At 37.8% G+C, this 22,984-nt stretch overlaps 1 protein-coding gene across 1 annotated transcript in view; it reads left to right on the forward strand.

Annotated features, from left to right (window-relative positions):
- The first annotated feature begins 8,433 nt into the window (after nucleotides 1-8,433).
- Nucleotides 8,434-22,984, forward strand: part of Cog6 (component of oligomeric golgi complex 6) — a 55,016-nt gene continuing 40,465 nt past the window's right edge. The window contains exons 1-7 of the mRNA XM_042685811.1: nucleotides 8,434-8,592; nucleotides 9,912-10,055; nucleotides 12,249-12,320; nucleotides 14,340-14,398; nucleotides 18,810-18,921; nucleotides 20,709-20,791; nucleotides 21,445-21,515. Of these exons, the coding sequence (XP_042541745.1) occupies nucleotides 8,440-8,592; nucleotides 9,912-10,055; nucleotides 12,249-12,320; nucleotides 14,340-14,398; nucleotides 18,810-18,921; nucleotides 20,709-20,791; nucleotides 21,445-21,515 (694 nt within the window). The 5' untranslated portion in view covers nucleotides 8,434-8,439. The remainder of the gene's footprint in view (nucleotides 8,593-9,911; nucleotides 10,056-12,248; nucleotides 12,321-14,339; nucleotides 14,399-18,809; nucleotides 18,922-20,708; nucleotides 20,792-21,444; nucleotides 21,516-22,984) is intronic.

The raw sequence follows: 22,984 nt of genomic DNA on the forward strand, positions 1-22,984 counted from the left end.
AGAATGAACCACTTCATCTCTGACATCAGCTAGTCTGACACAGACTAGCCACACATTGCAAACCAAATAACCCAAGGGGTCAACTATTCATTATAAGGGAAGTAATCATTCATAATCATCTGCTGATTTCAGGAAAGTGATGGAAATGTATCCAGCCAGTCACTGTTGACAGCTCTGCTCTCAAATGTCTTATGATAGAGTCCCACCTGACTTAGGTCTTGCTGTATCTGGGCAATAATTTCCATAAGCTGACAAAAAATTGCATTGCATTAATATTTAAAATTAAAATCAATGACTACTCTAGCACAGTGATGGAATGCTGCTTGCTGAATGTCATTGAATTTCTCATTAATATTAATTTGCAGCTTGTAGAGAAATGGCTTAACAACTGAGCTACAGGCATCTAATTCAAATATTGATTAACTGAGCCATAAATCTGTGCTCATGAAAGAAATTGCTTTCAACCATCTGTGTTTGATTTTAAGGTCTTTTTCAGCATTTTCAAAATTCATCATATTTCAGTAATAACATGTATGTTTTCTAGTGGGTTGGTTATTAGCAAATATTTGCCAGTTTTCTGAAAGCTAAAATTTATTTTAGTTTGCCGGTAGGACACATAATTTTCCAGTGAGCCAAATGCCTAAAGGTATTATAACTCCAATGTCAATATTATAATCACCAACCATGATTTACTGAATATGTTTTACTGACATAGACCTATTTTTTTGTGCTACTGGAGATTGAACCTTGGACCTTGTGCATGCCACTAAGCTACATTCAAGCCCTAAGCTATGAGTTTGACTTTAATAAGTATAAGAAAATGATGTTATTGATCCTGAATTAGTAGGACATTTAATTGAGATTGTTTTTCTCAATTGCAGTAATTAACTTCCATTATGTTTATGCTTAGAACACTCCATGAACACATAATAGAAAGCACACATATTAACTAAATATCCACCACCTCTAAATGGGTGATTTTGTACATTCTAAAAACAAAACTCCTTTCCCCCCCCCCCCCCAATGGGAATGATTCATCTCTTCCTTGATGAACAAATACTTACTAAATGCACAAAGCATTATACTAATTGTCACTTGGGATTGTACAGAAGAATAGCAGAAGAGCTCTGAAGGTGTCTTTTATTAGCTTGGAAAACAAATGAGGCCTTTATGCAGTAACCAGAATACAAATTCCACTTAATTCTTTTATATGTAAATCTGTCATTGTATAGGCTTGTGAAAATGAGGGAGAGAGGGAGAAACAGTGAGACAGAAGATAGAGTCAAAATAGTTACTATAGAAATGCCACTTCCCTCTGGAGCCCATGCTGTTTGAACAAGGGGATGAAACCGATGGAATTTGGAACTAGAACATCAACATTAGTTACTGTATCATGAAATACTAGACCAATATTTTAAAAAGTAGTGTGGTATAAACATGACTAAATGTAACATATGCAAGTTTAAAGTAAAAATACATCACAGGTAAGTTATATACAAACATCTATGACATAATATTGATGATATAAATTTAAAATTCTATTCATATATAAATAAACATGCATGACATAATATTGATGCTATAAATTTAAAGAGCCAGAAGGTTGTCTGAAACATTGATTAAAATGATTGAACATGTCTAGGTTCTCTTTATCTCAACTTTTAAACATCTATCCCTCATGTACAGAAGACCTTGCATATTAGCAGACTGTATTGTTTGTGTGTCTATAGACTGTGCACTCTTAAACTATTAAACTGTTTTTCCTGAGACGGGGCAGTCATCTTTAACATTTGAGAGACTATTATCTTACATTTTGGAGTAAGGGTACAACATTTTTGATCCAGAAAGTGAGATCTAATTACATCAAGATACTGGTTTATAATATTTATGTAAACCAACTCAGCATATATGCATACATACACAAATGTGTTGAAGTATGGTAGATACATTCAGGGAAGAAATCAAATGGTGCAACTCCTTTGAACAACTCACCTGCAGTTGAACAAAATGAATGCCAGGAAGCTGGAACCTGAGGTAGCAGGAGAGGAAGGTCAAGTGGAGAGGGAAGATGAACGAAGAGAGGAAGGGTGGGAGAATACAGCCAAAATATTCAATACATATATATATATATATATATATATATATATATATATTTGAACTAGGAAGATTGAGGAGGTAGGTGGGGTTGGCACAGATAGGGGAGACCAACAGAAAGGGTGACATTGGTCAAGATGTGATGTACTCATAAACTGACGTAGAGAATTGGAATCCCTTTGTACAACTAGTAAATGATAGTAGTAAAAATATAATTAGGAAATTATACTTAATAACATCAAATCAGCTTATTAGTTAGAATTGGTTTTTAAAATGATATATTGATAGGAAGAATAGCACTAATGTGTGAGATGAGATATAGGAGAAAGTAGAAAGCTGACTAGTAAATTATTGAGATAATCCAGTGCAAGCACAGAGGAAGCAGCTAATAGAATAGAAAGAAGTGGAATCCATTAGAAAATATGGAAGTGGAATGCACAGGAGCTCAATAAATGAGTCCTTACCGGCAAAGTAAAAGGAATAAATGTTTATTTTGACTCACAATTTTATAGCTTTCAATCTATGGTGGTCTAGCTCCATTGCGTTGGGCCTGTGGCAAAGAGAACATCATACTGGGAAAGGTGTGGCAGATGAAACCCACTCACCTCATAAAGCTGGGTCAAGAGAGAGGGAGAGAAGGAAAAGGAAAGGACGGGCTTGTATCTCAGTATCCTTATTTCTCAATGAGCTTGCTTCCTTTCACCAGGTCCCACCCCTTCCTTCAAATAATACAGTCTGGTGACCAAACCTTTAATACATGAGCCTATAGGGAACATTGAGAATTCAACCATAACACCAGGAAAAGTGAGGGGAGTGATTAGATGAAAGAGAAGGAGCTGTGAGCTTGTCCTGAGAGTAACTGAAAGAAAGGCAAAGACATGAACACAAGCAAGCTTTGATTTACAACAGAATGTATTTTCTTTAATTGGGGTCATAGTTTAATAAAATCAAGTCAACCGATCAATCTCTTTCAACGGCATGTCTCCAGTAACCTAACGACTTCCCACTAAACCCCACCTCTTTCTTCCTCCCAATTAGTAACAAGGTAGGCTTCAAACTTTGAACACATGGGCTTCTGGTGGTCATTCTACATGGAAATGGCAGCTCTTCCCAAAGACTTCCTAATATCATTGTCTTTAGATTGAAGATTGCAACAGCTGAATTTGGGGAGATGCAGATATCCAGCTTGTAGAATATACTAAGTTCAGAGACCACACAAATTATCAAGCATTTAAAGATAAAAAATTTTTTCTAACCTTGAGGGGCTCATGAACTAGTGAGAATGCTAATTTTACATAGTATTTTTGCAGAACATAGAAATTTCGATGAGGGAATCACTTTTAAGATAATTTGAAGACCCCCCAGAAGGATATCTATCCAATATGGAAGATGTCCCCAGAAGGATATCTATCCAATATGGAAGATGTTTGGGAAGTGAGGCCCCTGAGTAGTCTAAAGGAATGAACACATGGTGTTAGATGAAAAGAGAGCAGATATATTCCAGGAAGAGAGGCAGGATGACCAAGCCACAGCATGTCATATATAGGAAACTTAAGCAGAAAAGGAGTGCAGCAGAAATCAAGATGCCCTGTGAAAAGTATGTTGCTTGATTCTGCTAAGAGGCCACAGGCCCATATATTCTAAAAAGAAAATCAATAGCAGCCAATTAAAAGCTGAAAGCTGTCAGGTCTATACAGAATATGGATGTGGAATGCCAATTAGAAATCAACTGTAGTGTAGAAGGTGAAAAGTGAAAATGCTAACTGGAGTGATTGAAGTATGATTAAATACATGACCATCCAGGGATTAGATATGGTATGTTTTAAGTAAGATGAACTAGCTGGTAACCCTGAATATTTTGAACACAGCGACAAACCTGTTCTTTAAAAGTTTGCTCTTAAAGAATAAATACATCCCTATAAAGAAAGGAGCCTGGGGGCTGGGAAGGTGGCTCAGTGGTAGAGCACTTGCCTTGCATGCCTGAGGCCCTGGGTTCGATTCCTCAGCACCACATAAGCAAAAAGAAAAAAGCCGGAAGTGGCACTGTGGCTCAAGTGGTAGCCTTGAGCTGAAGAGCTGAGGGACAGGGCCCAGGCCCAGAGTTCAGGCCCCACGACCGGACCCAAGAAAGGGGCCTAACTAGAGGTCTAGAGAGTGTGTGGGTATTTATGCCTCCAAATTAAACAATGTGTTTATGTGCATGCATGTATATCCCAGACAAAATTTGAAACAGGAAGGGGATAAGAACTGTGTGAAAATATATGTCTTTTTTCTTCTTCTTTTTGTCTCAGAGAATATGAGATTCTTGTATGAGACTGGGCAGGAAGGAGAGATTATTGTTTGACTCTGTGGATGGTGGTGTGAAATTGCTCAGATAAATGTGGCAACTTTGTATTAATTTGAAAACTATATAATTCAGCTGTATACATCTTATTTCACCAGGCTCTCGCTCTGTAACTTAGATATTGTGATGTTTCTCAGATGGGGAGACAAAGACTCAGAGGCAAAAACTGGGTTGTCTGTTGTCATATGTTGGCACAATTGAGATTCAAACCAGATTTTCTAACTCCAAAATCAGAGCATTTGAACAGCAGTTTTGAAATATGAGCCCTATGGTGTTCTTTTTTCAGTGTGTGTGTGTGTGTGTGTGTGTGTGTGTGTGGCCTCACAGTGTGTGTACATCTGTGACTTTTCAACTGTCAAACACCATGTTTTGGTGACAACACCTAAATCTATTTGGAAAGCTATCAGGTTTTTATGTTTTAAAGATAGCTTTCGTGTAGAAAAGGAATCTTTACACCTATATTCATTTTCACTCATAGTGGAAATATTAGAATTTTACATGTAAGTTGTAGATAAAATTTATGTATTAGTAAAATCTACTTATGCATCGAGTGATTGTTGATTTATCCTCAGCTGAGAAGAACAAATTATCAGTTTAGGATATTAAATTTCTTCCAGCATTTACATTTATGTTATACTTTGGCTTATAAGCTATTTTAGATATTTCATACTAAATCCGTTCAAGTTGTATGTTCTCCTGAATATTCAAAAGCCTTTGTAAATGTGATTGATTTAGCTATTTAAAAACTTCCAACTTCAAATATTTAGTATATCTACTTTCCTAGAGTATTTCAAACAAGTAAAAAGGTAGAATTATAAATTTAACATAAAGATGTTTTTATAAGCATATAATGGTATATAGAAACCCAATGCTAAGGATGTAATGGTTCAGTTTATTTAAATACATACACATTGGATGGATAATTCCAGAAATATATCAGAGAATATTATTTTTATTTTTCTAATCCATTCTTAGCTATTATTTTTATCTCTTACTGTGCCCAGCTTATAAATTAACTTTCATTATAGATATGTGAGTATAGAAAAACACAGTGTATAGGGAGAGTTTGCGGCTATGGGGGAGGGTCTTGGACCACATCTTTTAAATATAAACAAAGGGTTACTGTACTAGAAACACTTGTCAAATAATATTGTTTCTTTGACATTTAAAGACATTCCAGGTGCCAGTAGTTCATGTCTATAACCGTAGCTACTCGGGATGCTGAGATCTGAGGATCATGGCTCAAAGCCAATGCTGGCAAGAAAGTCCACATGACTCTTATCTCCAAGTAACTACCAAAAGCCAGAGGTGGATCTGTGGTTCAAGTGGTAGAGCACTAACCTTGAGCAAAAGGAAGCCAGAGTCCAGACCCTGAGTTCAGGCCCCAGGACCAGACAAAACTAACAAAGAACAATGCACATTACTCAGACAATTGTACATGGTTCAAATTGTTCCTTTTCTTTTCTTCTTTTTTTTTTTGGGGGGGGGGGTCCCAGTCGTGGGGCCTGAACTCTGGGCTTGGGCACTGTCCCTCAGCTCTTCAGCTCAAGGCTAGCGCTCTACCACTTGAGCCACAGCACCACTTCTGGCTTTTTTCTTTTTTTGCTTATGTGGTGCTAAGGATTCGAACCCAGAGCCTCATGCATGCAAGGCAAGTGCTCTACCACTGAGCCAACTTCCCAGCCCTGTTCTTTTTCATTTATTTTCTGCAGTTGTCATCACCTCGACTTGCATTTTGCATCCTAAATTTGGTTGAAAATGTAGATCCTAAGAATTCAATTTCCTCTGTTTCTTTTTAAACCATCTAGAAGATGTGTTCAATATGCTGGACAGAGACTTGATGCTTAGGTGTTCAACCTGAGCTACGTGTTGATACACTGAGCCTGTTCATATAGAAAGGGAATTTTGACAAATTCCTTGCAAATAATTCCATCTAACCATTTCTCACTCATCTTACTTACTATAACTTCTGGCTCAACTCTCACCGTAATTCCTTCATTAAATTAAATTGCCTAATTTGGGTAGTTGGTATCTTATTCCCAACCCACCTTCCATCTGCATACTACCTACTTGCAATCAGCACTGCTGTCTGCAAACATTACCTGTGTACAACAGCCCTTTCTACTCCCCAACCTGGCACTGTGACTAATCTTTTAACTATCTATTTGGATATTTCACCTTTTCTTATATAGATTACTTCCTTACTTGTCTCACAGACCACAAATTTATAGTTACTACATTGACTAAAATTACCTCTTCCTTGTTCTGTGCTGATGGATTTGGATAGTAAATCATGGTTTTCCTATCAATGAATTGGCATGTGTCCTGAATAGGCGTGGATCAGGACTTTAAATACTGGACCAAAGGCAGAAAAATAGTAACAGTAGTTCCCTGAAAACTATCAAGTCGTTCTAGCTTCTGAGATCCCATGCTATTGATTGATTTGCAGCTGAATTTTCAGCCTTTCCTTCAGTCATCCAAGCAGCTTTCATATCCTCCCAATAAAGAACCCTGCTCAATGCATTGTAATCAATCCCAGCGCCTGAACAAATATTGAAAAGAAGGGTGGCTGTACCAATAACAAGAGCAGAACAGTTGGTGGAGAAAGGCTTTGGAGTCTTGAGCCCTGTTCATCAAGTCCCTGCTGTCCTCCTGAAAATTTCATTTTTTAAGAGATAATGTTGCTAAAAAGTTGTAAGATTGTTACTTCCTTGTCTTTGATGGTTTCAGTTATTTGAATCTACCACTGGGGGATTTTCATGGGCCATATAAAGGATGTAAACGATTGCAAAAAGGTCTGGAAAAACAAAAAGGAAATGAGAAACTTGAAAAAACTTTCAAACCTGAAGTATCAGAGAGAGAGAGATGTAGTATATATAAACTATGGAATATTACTCATCCCTTATGAAGAATATTACATCATTTGCAACAACATGAAAGGACATAAAAAAAAAAAACAACTGATGGTAAGTGAAGTAAGTCAGGCCCCGAGAGGAATCATGTTTTATCTTATATGTGAAAGTTAGAATTAATTTATAAATATAAATATAAGTAAACACCTCAGGGTTGTATGCAAGTGTACACAAATGAAGTAACCGAAATATGGTATTTTCAAGGGAAAATTCAAATGTCATAATTCCTTAGAAAGGCTATGAATATAAGGAAACTGATACTCGAAAGTTGGGGAGTGGAGTCAAGAGGATGAGGGTAGACAAATTAAGGGAGGAAGAACGCAGTCATAAAATCCAATGCCTGTACTACAAATTTAAGATAATCGAGAGGTAAAGTTGGAAGGAATGAGGCTGGATGAAAGGGGTGACATTTATAAAGATGCATTGTATTTATAAATTGATTTGTTGAATGGCAACTCCTTTGAACAACTGCTTAAAAATAATAAATATATAATTGAAAAATTAAAAAAAAAAAACAGAAATCATGACTGTTTCTAATTAAGGAGCTTCAATACTTAAGAATTGTGGACTGAAAGCCTGATGCTGGGGGCTCATGTCCTGAGGCTGAGATCTGAAGATTGTGGTTTGAAGTCAGCAGGAAAGTCTGTGAGACTCTTATCTCCAATACAAACTACCCAGAAATGGAGCTGGGCTCAAGTGGTAGAACACTACTCTCCCTGAGCATTAAAAGCTCAGAGAGAGAGTGCCCGAGGCCCAGAGTTCAAGCCCCACGACCGACAAAAAAAAAAGATGGAGTTCAGTGTTTTCAATTAGAGTCACATTTATTAAAACTTCATTTCAGGCAAAACTTTCTACGTGTTTTACCCATGGTATCTAATTAGCACAGAAGTGGCTTCAAGATGCTCAAGTCCCTTTTATTTTAATCAATGTCTTTCCCCTCCTGCTCAGCTCAGAGTTTTCTCCACTGGCCCTTTCCAGACTTGCTCAGGCTCAGCGCGCATGCGTGTTCCGCGCCGCACATGCGCAGTATTGTCACTGCCGGGGCTGAGCTGGCAGAGCCGCCTTCTGCGGGGTGGGCTGGATCTGGTTATGGCCGAGGGCAGCGGGGAGGTGGTCGCCGTGTCGGCTTCGGGGGCCGCCAACGGTCTCAGCAATGGGGCCGGCGGGACCTCGGCGCAGTCCAACAACCCGCTGTCGCGCAAGCTGCATAAGATCCTAGAGACCAGGTTGGACAACGACAAGGTAAGCGGAGCGGGCCGGGCCGGAGTGCCGGGGTCCCCGAGGGGGGTTCGCGACGGGGAGGTCCCGGGGGAGGGGGGGGGGGCTCGAGGCGAACCGAGCCGGAGCGGGCCGGGCCGGAGTGCCGGGGTCCCCGAGGGGGGTTCGCGACGGGGAGGTCCCCGGGGGGGGGGGGGGGGCTCGAGGGGAACCGAGCCGGCCGGAGTGACGTCTGCCCTGCACCTGCTGTCCGCTCTCGGGTCCGCTCCGCAGGCTCCCCAGCGCGGGGCAGGAAGTGGGGGGGGCGGGGGCGGTGAGGCAAGGGGTACCCCAGACAAGGTAAAGGGCTTCCTGGGCGTCACTCCTCCCTCCCTCCATTAAATAAAAAAGACTTATTGGAAACCTCACGACTTTTTGGAAAGTGCTTCCCCCCCCCCCCCCTCAGCCCCAGAGGGGTCGGGGGTCCGGGCTCCTGGCAGGCTGGGAAAGCACTGTCACTTAAGGGGACAGGGATGGACGTAGGAGAGATGTGAGGGCCACAAGAGCTTTCTCAATAGGTTAAAGAAACGACAGCAACCACTACCTACCCCCAATTGAGGGTGTTTCCTGCCCAGGGCTCCAATAAACTCATTTTTGCTAGTGCTTGTTGTGCGCTGAGCACTGTCTGTGATTTGCAGGTCTCTGTGGTGCTAAGTGAACTTAGGCTCAGGTGTCCCAAGTTCCTCTCCGGTAGCAGGTTGAACTGTCTGTCTAGCTTTGGTCATCGTTTGGCGGTCTGGTAAATTGGTCATGTCTATGTGGCCTAAAGAATAGGGATGGAAGAAGTGGAATTGTGGCTCAAGTGGTAGGGTGTCAACTTTGAGCAAAAAAGCTAAGGAGCAGTGCGCAGGCCCTGAGTTCATGCCCCAGGACATGCACGCACACACACACACAAATAAAACAATATTTATATAATTAAAAAAGAGCTAGTTAGGTATATATTTAGGTAAATGAAAATAAACTGTCAATAAAAATGGATGCTTTTGTATTAAATAAGATTAACATCACTTATTTCATGAATAAGAGAGAAGGCTCGGGGGCACCAAGTCATTGTTAGCTATAGCCACCAAAATTGGGTATTATGACTTAAATCTCATAACTTTCCTAAGCTACATAGGGATTGGGCATGCTGCTGGTAATTTTCTTAGAGGGAAGTCTTCAGTAATTTGAAAGTCATTCAGTATTTCTTGTATTGTTTAATACAAACAGATCATCTGAAAATTATTTCATTGCATTTTGGCTTGAGATTAGGAAAACACTTTAAAAGCAGTTATACTAATTGTGTTCTGCTGCTAATTGTGTAGGAGATGTTGGAAGCTCTCAAGGCACTTTCAACCTTTTTTGTTGAAAACAGCTTGAGGACTCGAAGAAATTTACGTGGAGATATTGAACGCAGAAGTTTAGCCATCAATGAGGAGTTTGTGAAGATTTTCAAGGCAGTAAGGACGGTATGTAAGTGCTTTTTATTTAGCATTTATTGAGAACTTTTATGTTTGGCTTTGTGATGAGTTATTTTTTTTTCAAGTAGGTTGGTATATTTGCTTTTAGTATGTCTTATTCGAATTAAAACTTTTACTCTGCTGATGTCTGTGGGTCTTTATTTGAATTAGTGTGAGTTCTAAACCTATGACTTTCCCTGACACTGGCTTTTGGACAGTTGTAGCATTTATTCTAAGAAATTCTCATAAGAATTTTAACTTTTTTAAAAACAACATATAACATTTCTCTGGATGTTTTTCCAGGAGAAATTTCCTCATTGAATAAACCCCTTTTGGATAAACATTTCTCTAGTAGAGATTGATTAACACTGAGTAACTTTTACTATGCTTTAAATTATACAATTTTCAGGTCAAGATCAAGCACTTGAGTGTATAATGTTCCACCGTGCTTGAGTATGGCCTATTCATGGTAGGATAAAAGTAAATTTTTTTGTAATAATGTTTTATGCAGTGCTTTTTAATTCATAGTTATATGTTAAGTAGTATATTTATATTACATAATAATAACACATTTGTATGTGAGTTGTATGGTTTCACTAAACTATTATTAAAAGTGAGTTATTTCTTACAGTTTAGTAGGACTTCATTCACCGTAGGCTTGTATTCTAGAAGGTTGGGAAGGAAGCTTGGTAGAATATATAAAAAAGGAAGAGACAATAGTGATAAACACATCCAGATTGCTATCTCTAAAGACAGTTTTCTACTGGAACACAATCTTTTTGGTACCAGAAAGCAGGAAGTCTATCTAAGGATATTGGATCAGTGTTGAAGGACTCTGGAGCTAATGTAAGAGGACTTCCTTGGCCAAAGACAGGATGGTCAGATTTGTACGAAATATACCAGTCTTTAAACCATGAGATCATAATACTGAAATTCAAGTAGAACCCTCACTGATTACTTCTGGTAGTTCTAAGGAAACCAAATTATTATTTTGAAACTGATAAAAGAGTGCAGCAAGTGCTTGCCTCTCCCCCTCCCCCCCCCCCACTCCCCCGGCTTTATATCACTATGTACAGTTGTTGAGGGGAGGCAGCTCCTCACAGCTGTAGTCTACCTAATAAGTAACGAGGAAATAGTAGAAGGTGCGTTTGTTGTTGGAGTTATGGATTCGATGCAGCATCAGCGCCTTGGCACTGTTGTCATTATGAGCCAGATAATATAGGCACTGTCCTCTGAACTGTAGGGAACCTGGCAGCCAGAGGAATTGACAATTTATTTAATTTTCAATTTTTCTTATTTTTATTAAAGTTTATGTGCCATTTATTGTAGAAATGTTAGATGAATTGGAAGTAGAACAACAATTAAGATCTAACCACTGAGAAATAGCTGTTGTCTCTGTTGTATAACATTACTTGTGGTCTCTGCATGTACAGATTTTTTTTTTAAAATGAGGAGACATCTGTATTTATTATGACTTTTTTTCCTTTATGTAGACATCTTTTAATAAACATTATTCTTAATGTATACACAGATTTCTGTGGTGTGATTGGAAATGTTTTACATTTTCCATTTATTTTAGATAACTGTTGATAATCATATATATTATATAACATATTGATGCATACTTAATAAGTATGTCGGATTTTTTTCTTTTTTAAAAATATGTTTTATCATGTAAAATATGTTTTAAAGCATATGCAAACTGTGCTGTGTATTTTGTCATCATAGGATAAACTCTTAGAATTCTTATATAAAAAGATACCCAGACAGGCACCAGTGGCTCACGCCTGTAATCCTAGTTACTGAGGAGGCTGAGATCTGAGGATTGCAGTTCAAAGCCCCCAGAAAACTGGAAGTAGCACTGTGGCTTAAGTGGTAGAGTGCTTGCCTTGAGCTGAATTGTTGAGGGACAGTGCCCAGGCCCAGAGTTCAAGCCCCTCAACTGACAAACAAAACAAAACAAAAACAAAGATGCCCATAGTTTTAAAGCATCAGCTGTTATACCACTTGAAAGGAGTACACCATTTTCTTCTTTTAAACACTAGTTATTATTCTTTTAAAATATTTCTACCTTTAAATATGGGATCTACTGTAGTACTTAGACAAAAAAATGTGGGGCTAAAGTAAGGATTTAGCTGAGAGAACTTTGTTTTTTTTTAAGCAGTAGATAGAATATTTGATGTTACTTTTTTTCTTTTTCAGGAACTTGAAAGCATCAATGAAGATGTTCAAGCAATGAGTAGCTGTTGTCAAGACATGACAAGCCGTCTACAGGTACAGTATGAGGAGGGCTAGGCTTTAGCATGGTTTCTGATACAAAGTGAGCTTTTAAAAATTGCTAAGCACTTGGAGATGTAGCGCAGTCATTGAGTGTGTTAGTCTCTAGAATCAATCTCAAGCATCACAACATACACACACACACACATATACACATATAATGCATGCACACAAATAAGATTTATCATAATTATACAGGTAGCTCTGTATTCACTAGATTGAAATAAAAAGGGTTTTGGTGTTAACCATTACCTCAAGAACCAAAAGAATATATGGATATAGGATATATTACTTGTTAGAAGTTTGAATATAAGTGTACTTAAAACTAGAAATGGCTTTTTGTTTCTTGAGGTAGTGGTTAACACCAATCTAGTGAATACAGAGCTACCAAAAGAATTATGATAAATCTTATTTGTGTGCGTGTGTGCGTGCGTGCGTGCGTGCGTGCGCGCGCGTGTGTGTGTGTATGAGTGTATGTATGTATGTGTGTGTGTTGTGATGGTTAAGATTGATTCCAGGGACTTGTACACTCAATCACTGAGCTATATCTCCAAGTGCTTGGTTTTTTGAAAACAGGGTCTCAGGGTCTCACTTATTATATAGTTCAGTCTGTTTCTGAACTGGAGATTCTCCTGTCTTTGCCACTCTATTGTTGGATTCCAGATGTGCACCACCATACCTGGTAATAAACCTTTCAATTCCAGAGGTCCAGAGGAATGAATTATATAATAGAAAGCCCTAAGGTAAATTCAGGCTGAAATGCGCCTTTATAAAGATCTCACTTCATTCTGATTCATGTTCAGCCTGAGTTTCAGAGAAATGCACGTAATATTGATTTCACTTATTTAGGCAATCCTAAATCTCTAGTTTAGCTGCCGATTCTGAATTTGACCCGCTTGTCCTTACCCAGTAGTTTTAGAACAGGAATAAAATAGTTTATTTCTAACACTCAGTTATGATTACGTCTAACACTTTCACATTTTATTTATTATTTATTTATAATTTCTTTGTTAGTGATACAGGAGTGTTTCATCGTGATGTTTCTGTGCATGCACATGCGGTCCCCTAATCATATTCACCCCCTCCGTAGTTCTCTCTCAACTCTCCTCCCTCTCTTTGTTAAACAACTTTAACAGGGGCTGGGAAGGTGGCTCACTGGTAGAGCGCTTGCCTTGCATGCCTGAGGCCCTGGGTTCGATTCCTCAGCACCACATAAGCAAAAAGAAAAAAGCCGGAAGTGGCGCTGTGGCTCAAGTGGTAGAGTGCTAGTCTTGAGCTGAAGAGTTGAGGGACAGCGCCCAGGCCCAGAGTTCAGGCCCCATGACTGGACCCCCCAAAAAAAAACAACTTTAACAGGTTTTCTTGCTCTGTTTTCATACATGCACATAAAGTACTCCAACCACATTCATCTTTCCTTACTCTTTATTTTGATTCTTTCCCACTGCTGTCTATCTCCTAACAGCCTGCTACACATGACTGTCATTCATTTGTATGTATAGATACTGTGCAAAGGAGTTTTACCATGCATTCCACAAATATATGTGTTAAACTTTAATCAGATTAGCCTCCTCTATTGCTCTTTCCACAGCTCCCTCACCCCTTTATTATTCAACTGCTTTCAGTGCGTTTCCTTATGCATCTTTCAAGTGCAGACACATGCTTTATGTGTCTGAGATTCTCCTGAAATTATGGACAGCAACAATCATCTAGGAAGAATCACTAGTTTGTGTTCAATAAAGTAATCATAGTTTACTTGTATGATCTGTCTATGGTCTGTTACTCAAAATGTTTATGTCTCCTACTTTTGTGTAAATATTAATACTGTTTTTATGTATCAGGTATTAAAGGTAGGTCTTGGAACATCAATTTCAGTTATATCAATCTTTTTTTAAACTTTTGTTTTCTAGAGAGTGATCTCAGTGTTGTTAGCCTGAACCTCAGAAAGAGGTAACGATTAGCTTTCTGAACTATAATGAAATTCAAATGTACTAATTTGAGATGTGTTTATTATTTTAGGCAGCAAAGGAGCAGACTCAAGATTTAATAGTAAAAACCACTAAACTTCAAGCTGAAAGGTAAGTTTTTTTGTATGTCACCTCTTCATTAATCTGGAAGTAGAAAGAAAAGTATGGATAACTAAACCAGAATTAAAGTTACAATGTTGTTCACAATTGATAAAACACTTAAGGCCCTAAACTGTTATCTATTAGCAACTTAAACATAAAGCAGTGAGCATTAAAGCTGATCATAGGTTTAGAAGATTGTTTTGTTTTTGAAATATAGATGATAATGTATTGTTACTTACTGTGAAGTTCAGAAATGATTGCTCTTCAAGATGTAAATATGTTCAGATTTTTAGTAACTTTCTTCCTATATTTTTTATACGTATTGCTTCTAGAGGCCTGGCTGAAGTGGAAGGGCATCAGCCATGAGTGAAAAACCTAAGTTTGAGCTTGAGTTCCTGAGTTCAAGCCCCAGTACTGGCCAAAAAAAAAAAAAAAAGGATACAATGAAATAGTAACTAGTTTGGGTGAATGTTTTGTGAAGCTTTTAAAATATACCCCTTAATGTGCATCATAATCAAAATAATTTTGAAAACATTCCTGTAGGTCAGGATTGGCAAGTATATGATACCCACCATTCCTTAGTTTTGCATATTGAGGTTTTAATCATTGTTTTGTTTTTAGATAGTGTCTCGTGCAATCAAGCTAGCCTCAAACTTAGGATCCTTCTCCCTTCCTAGTACTGAGATTACAGGCATGTGTCATCATACCCAGACCTTAATCATTCTTAACACAGCTCTCTTTAGACTAAGGTATGATGGGATTTACAAACAGTGCAGAGTTGTATAGTTATTTAGTGTATTAGGAGTCACAAAAGCAGGACTAGAAAAGATGTTAAGGTTAATTGGAATGTTTTCTTGTAGGTAAGACGGGGCCAATATTTCTTGGTAATCCATCTGACAAACATGTAGAAGAAAGTGCTATTTGCTAAAATTAATAAATTGAAATACATTGGAAATTAACATCATTTAAAAATACTTTGGCCAATTTTATAAACAAATCACTTTTTTTTGCTGGTCCTGGGGTTTGAACTCAGGGCCTGAGTTTGTCCCTGAGCCACTCTGTGCTCAGGGCTAGCGCCTTACTACTTGATCCACAGCACCACTTCCAGCTCTTTCTGTTTATGTGGAACTGAGGAATCAAACCCAGGGCTTCATGCATGCTAGGCAAGCACTCCACCACTAAGCCATATTCCCAGTCCAACAAATCACATTTCTTATGCTTTTTTTTTTTTTGGTAGAGATTACACTGTTGTTGGATATCAGAACGTCTCCTTTATATTAGATATATAGATACAGATAACTCTGGGATGACTGTGAATCACAGTAGTATGGAACATTGAGTATAATGTAAGCAGTAAGTAAGTATAACATAGCAGGAACAGGATGAAGCATTTAAGAAAAAGCAGGGCATCTAAGGGTTAACAGGGTATTAAGGATTTCAGAAAAGTGGTATGATGTTGACAGAATTGTGTACTTAGAAATACAAGCCTACAAGGGACATGATGGTTCTCTGAAATATTTGATGAGCATTCTAGTTTACCAATGACTAGACCTATTCTGTATTACGACTGCAGATAGAACTAAGTAGAAGTTTATAGGTGGCACATTTTGACTAAGGATGAGCACAGATTTCTTTTGCCCATTACAACTGGAACAGTTGCTTCTTCAAATAGTGCTCTTTACATCACCTAGTCTCATCATAGGTGTCATGGGTGCCATCTGAGGCTGTATCCAGTGAGCATAGAACACCTTCAGGCTCAGTAGAGTGCCACCTTCCAGGTCTATCCTCATAGACTTCTAGAATAAAATTAAACACCTGTATTTTGTTTTCATGACTTGGTAGGTCCTGGATTGGGCTCAGGACTATGCTTACCCCCTTTTAATTTTGTCAGTTGCAGGGTCTGAACTCAGGGCTTGAGATCTTTTGCTAAAGGCTAGCACTCTACCACTTGGAGCCATAGCACCACTTCCAGTTAAGTGGTTAATTGGACGTAAGAATCTCATGGGGACTTTTCTGCCTAGTTTCTAACTAGATCAGATCTCAACCTCCTGAGTAGATAGGATTACAGGCTGAGCCACCAGTGCCTAGCTAGGACAATGCTTTTTAAACAGTATTCCAGGTCTTTCTATGTAAGTAGTCCACAGATTACAGTGGGAAAAACTTCCCTTTGCTAAAACATCATTCACATCTTTCATCTCCTTTGGGATGTGAATCCCTCCTATCAATCTCCCATCTCCTGTTAAGCTTTGAAAAATTAATTTTTAAATGAATCACCTTTTATTTTGAGATGATTGTGGATCCCCAGGCCAGGAATCTCATGCGAGATTCCCTGTTTCCTTTTCCCAGTTTCCTTTATGCATACATCTTGTGTGATATCTCTGTATAATAAGTATTGTAGTCGGGCAGTGACATTCACAGCCCTCCAGTCTTGCCTAGATGTCTCAGCTTTACTTGTGCTCATCAACATCTTAGAACGATATTGCTCACCTGTGAGGGTTCGTGGGTGTACCACGCAGTCGAGATGCAAAACAGCTCTGTCATCACAAAGATCTGTCCTGGTGGGGACAGGTGGTGGTGAGAAAAGTTGCAGACTAATACAGAGTGAGGGGATTCTGGACTGCAGGGCAGCCAGTCAGCTCTACCAGAAAAGACTGTGCCAGAAGGTCGAATTGCTGCATACAGAAAGAAGCTTGAGCCCCGTGGGTCCTGCAATTAGAATGTTTTTCATATTACAGCAGCTCTTTTGAAAAAACCCCAAACACAATAACTTAAAAAAGTAAATTACCAAGTAGTGATTCAGAACATGATTCTTTTCTTAATTTAATGTTGGCTGATAAACAAGTACTGATTTAATTGAAAAAAAAAATGTGACTAAAACCAATTACCAACCTAATCTACAAGACTTATTTGAATTTTCCCTGTGCTGAATTAAATCTTTCTGTTGCTGAATGAATTCTTTCTGTTGCCATTTTTATTGCCATAGTTATTTTATAGAGTAATTGTTGATTTACACATCTTTTCCTCTTTAACTATGACTCTTTGGGAACAATGACTGTTTCTTATTCTGTTTTTGTATCTCCAGTCCCCTAGCACATTGTAAATTCAAAAAATACTGTTTGAGTTGGCAGATATGGAAAGTTCGTACTCTAATGGCAGAAAAGGAACATAGAGTGAAAACAGAAAACAAGCACTGTATTAGAGCTAGTAACATAACATGCTGTAGACTCTGATTAATGTCTATAGAAGGCAATATTGGAACATTGTGCTTCTGTGTATTAATTCTCGTAACTTATACAAGTTGCTTATAATAATTATTTAAGTAAGTTATGAATTTGTTGGCCTTTTAGGAAGTAAAATATTATCTTCTGCAAGGGCCAGGAGCCTTGCAAGAGGCTCAGGAAAATTTTTCTCTGAACTAGAGTTAAGGAAAATACTTTCCATTCTTTTCTTTTTTCTTTCTTTTCCCCTCCTTTTTCCTTTCTCCTTTTTCTCCTTTTTCTCTTTTCTCCTCTCTTCCCTTCCCCTCCCCTCCCCCCCCCTCCCCTTTTTTTGGAGAGAGATCCTTAAAAACAAGGTCTCAGTATATAGCCTAGGCTGCCCTCAAACTCTGTATATTCCATCTCTCAATAATCTGAGTGCTGGGATAATAAATGTATACCACCATACCTGGCTTCCTTAACTTCTCTTTTTAACTTAAAAACTAACAGACCTGGGCTGGGAAGGTGGCTCAGTGGTAGAGCGCTTGCCTTGCATGCCAGAGGCCCTGGGTTCAATTCCTCAGCACCACATAAGCAAAAAGAAAAAAGTTGGAAGTGGCGCTGTGGCTCAAGTGGTAGAGCGCTAGCCTTGAGCTGAAGAGCTGAGGGACAGTGCCCAGGCCCAGAGTTCAGGCCCCATGACCGGACCCAAAAAAAAAACAAAAAACTATAACAGACCTGAATTTTGGTTGTGTACTATATACTTTGTGTGAAAGGCTTAGGAGATATATATATATATATATATATATATATATATATATATATATATATATATATACACACACATATACATATACATATATGTATTATAGAGAGAGAGAGAGGAGAGAGAGAGAGTAACTGACAACAAATTGGTTAAAAACTATATTTCTCTCTTGAACAATGACCTCATTATACTGTAATTAATTGTTCAAGTATTTGTAAGTGCCTGGAAATTTGTAATTCAAATACTGTGAACTTACTTCTTCACCTTTGTGAGGATCATTCACTGTCTGCTGAATGTAATGATTTTACCATGTACATGACTAGTAGCTTCCAACATTTGAGGCAGAAATGAGGCTTTCAAAGATGTTTGAGAATCTTTCACGTCTTCTTTTCAGAAGTTGTTATCAGAACTATAACTTTGTATATACTTGATCTTTCTTTTTTTTTTTTTATTATAGCCAAAGATTAGAAATAAGAGCACAAGTGGCAGATGCCTTCTTATCCAAGTTCCAGCTGACTACTGATGAAATGGGTCTGCTTCGAGGGGCAAAGGAAGGACCTGTAACTGAGGTAACTTTGCTTTCTCTTACAGTCACTGAAACTATGTCACTTTTAAATGTTATGTAGAAACGTTACATTGTGAACTTTTTTTTTTTTGGTTGGTGGTGGGGCTTGAACTCTGAGCTTGGGAGTTGACATTGTGAACTTTTTATCTTCCCATCTGAAAAAGTAATTTGTCTGAAAGTATTTTTACAGTGGAAATTAAGGTGCATATTTTAATTACTTTTTAGTTTTTGATTTTAAAAATGAAAACATCTAAAACAGCTTGGTTAGAAAAACCAAGAATCTCTGTAAGAACTTTGTCACTAGCTACAACATTGGCAATTGCTTTGTGAATTCTGTATTTCAAACCTGCAGTTGAAAAGAATGTGTTTTGATCATCTATTTTCTATTGATTTTGTGCCAGGAAAAAAATGAGGATTTAGGTGGACACCAGTGGCTCACGCCTATAATCCTAGCTATTCAGGAGGCTGAGATCTGAGGATCGTAGTTCAAAAGCTAGCCCTGTCAGAAAACTGGAAGAGGCGCTGTGGCTCAAGTGGTAGAGTGCTCACGTTGAGCTGAAGAGCTGAGGGACAGCACCCAGGCCCAGAGTTCAAGCCCCAGGACTGACCAAAAGAAAAAAAAGAAAAATGAGGATTTAGCCTTTTCCATCTTCTGTCTCCTCTACCAGTGCAAATATATATGTACATTCTCTTTATCTACTTCAACATCATAGGACAGTTATATTTTGTTTTAATATTAGTGATATTAAAATGATTTTATATTTTTTCTTTTATAACTTTGTGTCTTTTCTGTAGTTAGAAGTTGATTATCTTTTCATATAATTTTTTAAGTTGTGCCATTTTTTTTGTAAAATGACAGAATTAGAAGACATCACAAAATGCTAAATAATGAGATAAATGATAAATGTTTTTTTTGAAACCATGAAATTTATTCCAAAAGAAAATTTGTCTCCTAACTTGGAGTAACTATAAACTTAGACCTGTTATAATTTTTCTGGAATCAAAGGGGAAAAAAGTTTTTTTGGGTTTTGTTTGTTTCTTTTTCCAATCCTGGGGCTTGAACTCTGGGCCTGGTTACTGTCCCTGAGCCTCTTTTTGATGCCACTTCCAGCTTTGTCTGAGTAGTTTATTGGCGATTAGAGTCTCACCAACTTTCCAGCCTGAGCTGGCTTTAAACCGTGATCCTCATCTCAACCTTCTGAGTAGCTAGGATTACTGGCGTGAGCCACGGGCACCAGCTTCTCAGTGGCACACTGTGTAACATTTGTAATCTAAAACTCCAATTTATCTTTGTAAAGGAAAAAAAAATGTTACACCAGACAACACCTAAGTATTTAATGAACATCTTCTATGTATTTGGATTTTTATTTTAGTCTTAGATAAGGAGGTATCAATAAGTATGCAACAAATACATAAAACATCTGGAGTGTTCCTTAACTCAAAAGTAAATACTGATTTTCTTTAAGTTTGCATTTCTTTCTCACTAGACTGTACATATCTTGAAGGCAGAGATTTTGTCTTTATAAATTTTGTATTCCTGACAGCCATCATGCCATTTGGAATATTAGGCATTGAGTTAATATGCCTTAAATTGTGAAGAAATATCTCTTGTAACTTCTGTAAAACTTGGAAGAAAGCTGAGATCAGCATAAACTTTTCGTATGAGCAATGAAGGATAACATCATTGGAAGAGTTGAAATTTGTTTTCCCTTTGTGTTGATCTTTTAATTTAATTACTACACTTTTACCTGAAAGTATGAACCTTGTAAAATCACATTCTTAATTTTAAAGGATTTTTTCAAGGCTCTGGGAAGAGTGAAACAGATTCATAATGATGTCAAAGTTCTCTTGCGTACAAACCAGCAAACGGCGGGGTGAGTATTCATTGCACAAATTGTTTTGCTACTCATACTTACAAAATTTGAAAGACATTGAAATTTTGAATCTATATAGTATTTTGAGAAATGGGAATATGATCTTTATTCTTGGAAAAGGAGGAAATTATACCTTTATATGTTCACAGTAAAGTATAATCAATAGCAAGGGAATTAAAATTTGCATTTCTTTAAGTATAAAAGAATTAGCAAGCCAGGTGCCAGTGGCTCATGCCTGTAATCCTAGCTACTCAGGAGGCTGAGTCTGAGGATCTCGGTTCAAAGCCAGCTGGGGCAGGAAAGTCTGTGAGACTCTTATCTATCTCTAATAAACCACTAAAAAACTGGAAGGGGCACTGTGGCTCAAGCGGTAGAGTGCTCGCCTTGAGCTGAAGAGCGCAGGGACAGCACCCAAACCCAGAGTTCAAGCCCATGACTGATCAAAAAAAAAAAAATAAGAAAAGAGCATGTAAAAGCCCTGTGCTTGATCCCTAGCACTAGAAAAAAATAATTGAAAAATCATTCTATAAAATAATAGAAAGCTATTGTAATCAGTCTTTAGTTATTAGTAATTAAGCAAAAATGATTACTTTTTTAGATATAGTTATTGACTAAAAAATTTAAATTGTAATTAATTTATAATTTTTTTTCAGTCTGGAAATTATGGAACAGATGGCCTTGCTTCAAGAAACAGCTTATGAAAGACTTTACCGGTGGGCTCAAAGTAAGCAATTTCTTTCATGTCCATATTCATGAATATTAATATTTGATTTTTAAAAAATTTCACTTGGACCTGACTTAGGTAACTGTAACCTCTCTGTATATCACTTTTTTAATAACAAAAAAATAAAAATAAACAGAAAAAAACAGACACAATAAAATTTCATTTGGCCTTTATTTGATATATTTTGATTTAATAACACAAGAGTTTTTCAAAAAAAGAGTTTAAACTTTTACATTTCATCATAGCACGTTGGTGTTTATACTTTGAACATTTGCCATGAAGAGTATGAATGAAAATGAGGACAACATTTCTCCTTAGAGTGTTGGGACAGTTGATGTTATTTCTATTTATAGTTATTTCTTTAACTATAAACTGTCTGCAATTGTGTCGTGTGAGTTTTCCTCAGTGCCTACCAGGAAATATACTAGGAGAGTCCTCATACCACAACAGGTTGGATTTCTGAATAAAAACTAAGTTCTGTGAGGATAGTAGGTACTTGTAAGCATTTTGGGAATAAACTGGATTGTAAAATGAAAAACAAAAACATTGGGGCTGGTATGTAGCTCAGTAGTGAAGTACTTGCCTAAAGAGCATAAGACCCTGGAAGAAAAGTTTCCTAAAACTCAGACTGTTAGAATTTTATTATCTGTATGAACAAACTTCTTAAAGATTGATTCTGAGGAAAGAAACTTGGAATATACTTTTAGTATAAATAATTTATAATGCCATGGTTAAGGCACTAATTCATATATACATATATACATATATATTATTAAGAACATAGCTTTGAAAAAAAAAACATAGCTTTGAAGGGTACCTGATAGTATATGTGCTACACAAGCTTGATTTTTTTTCAGCTTGGTTGGTAACATAAATTAGGTGGGATTTTGTGTATTGTTTGTTTTTTGAGGTTTTCTCTCCCCTTTACTCCCCTCCCCTCTTTCCCCCCACAGCTTCAACTAGCTTGCTCTTTCTTGGCTTGGTTGTTCATAGCTGATTTTCTACCACTTCAGCCATACCTGTAGCGTGACTTTTTGCCAGTTAATTGGAGATGGGGTCTCTCAGGCTTTTCTGCTTGGATTGGCTTTGAACCTTCATCTTCCAGTTCTCAGCTAGGATTAAAGATGTGAGCCACTGGGGTGCCTAGGTATAAATTAGGCTTTGGTTGGTATATTCTTTCTGTTTTTCTAAGCATGGGATCATCTACTGTAGAATTTAGACTATTAAGCTGGGCGCCAGTGGCTCATGCCTGTAATCCCAGCTACTCAGGTGGTTGAGATCCGAGGATCACAGTTCAAAGCCAGCCCAGGCCAGAAAGTCTGTGAGACTCTAATCTCCAATAAACCACTAGAAAACTGGAAGTGGTTTTGTGGCTCAAGCGGTAGAGCGCTTGCCTTGAGCTGAAGAGCTGAGGGACAGTGCTCAGGCCCAGAGTTCAAGCCCCACTACCGGAAAAAAAAAAGAATTTA

Source organism: Dipodomys spectabilis, unplaced genomic scaffold (genome assembly GCF_019054845.1).
Source record: "Dipodomys spectabilis isolate Male_0828 unplaced genomic scaffold, ASM1905484v1 ptg000095l, whole genome shotgun sequence".
NCBI classification, from domain to species: Eukaryota; Metazoa; Chordata; class Mammalia; order Rodentia; family Heteromyidae; genus Dipodomys; species Dipodomys spectabilis.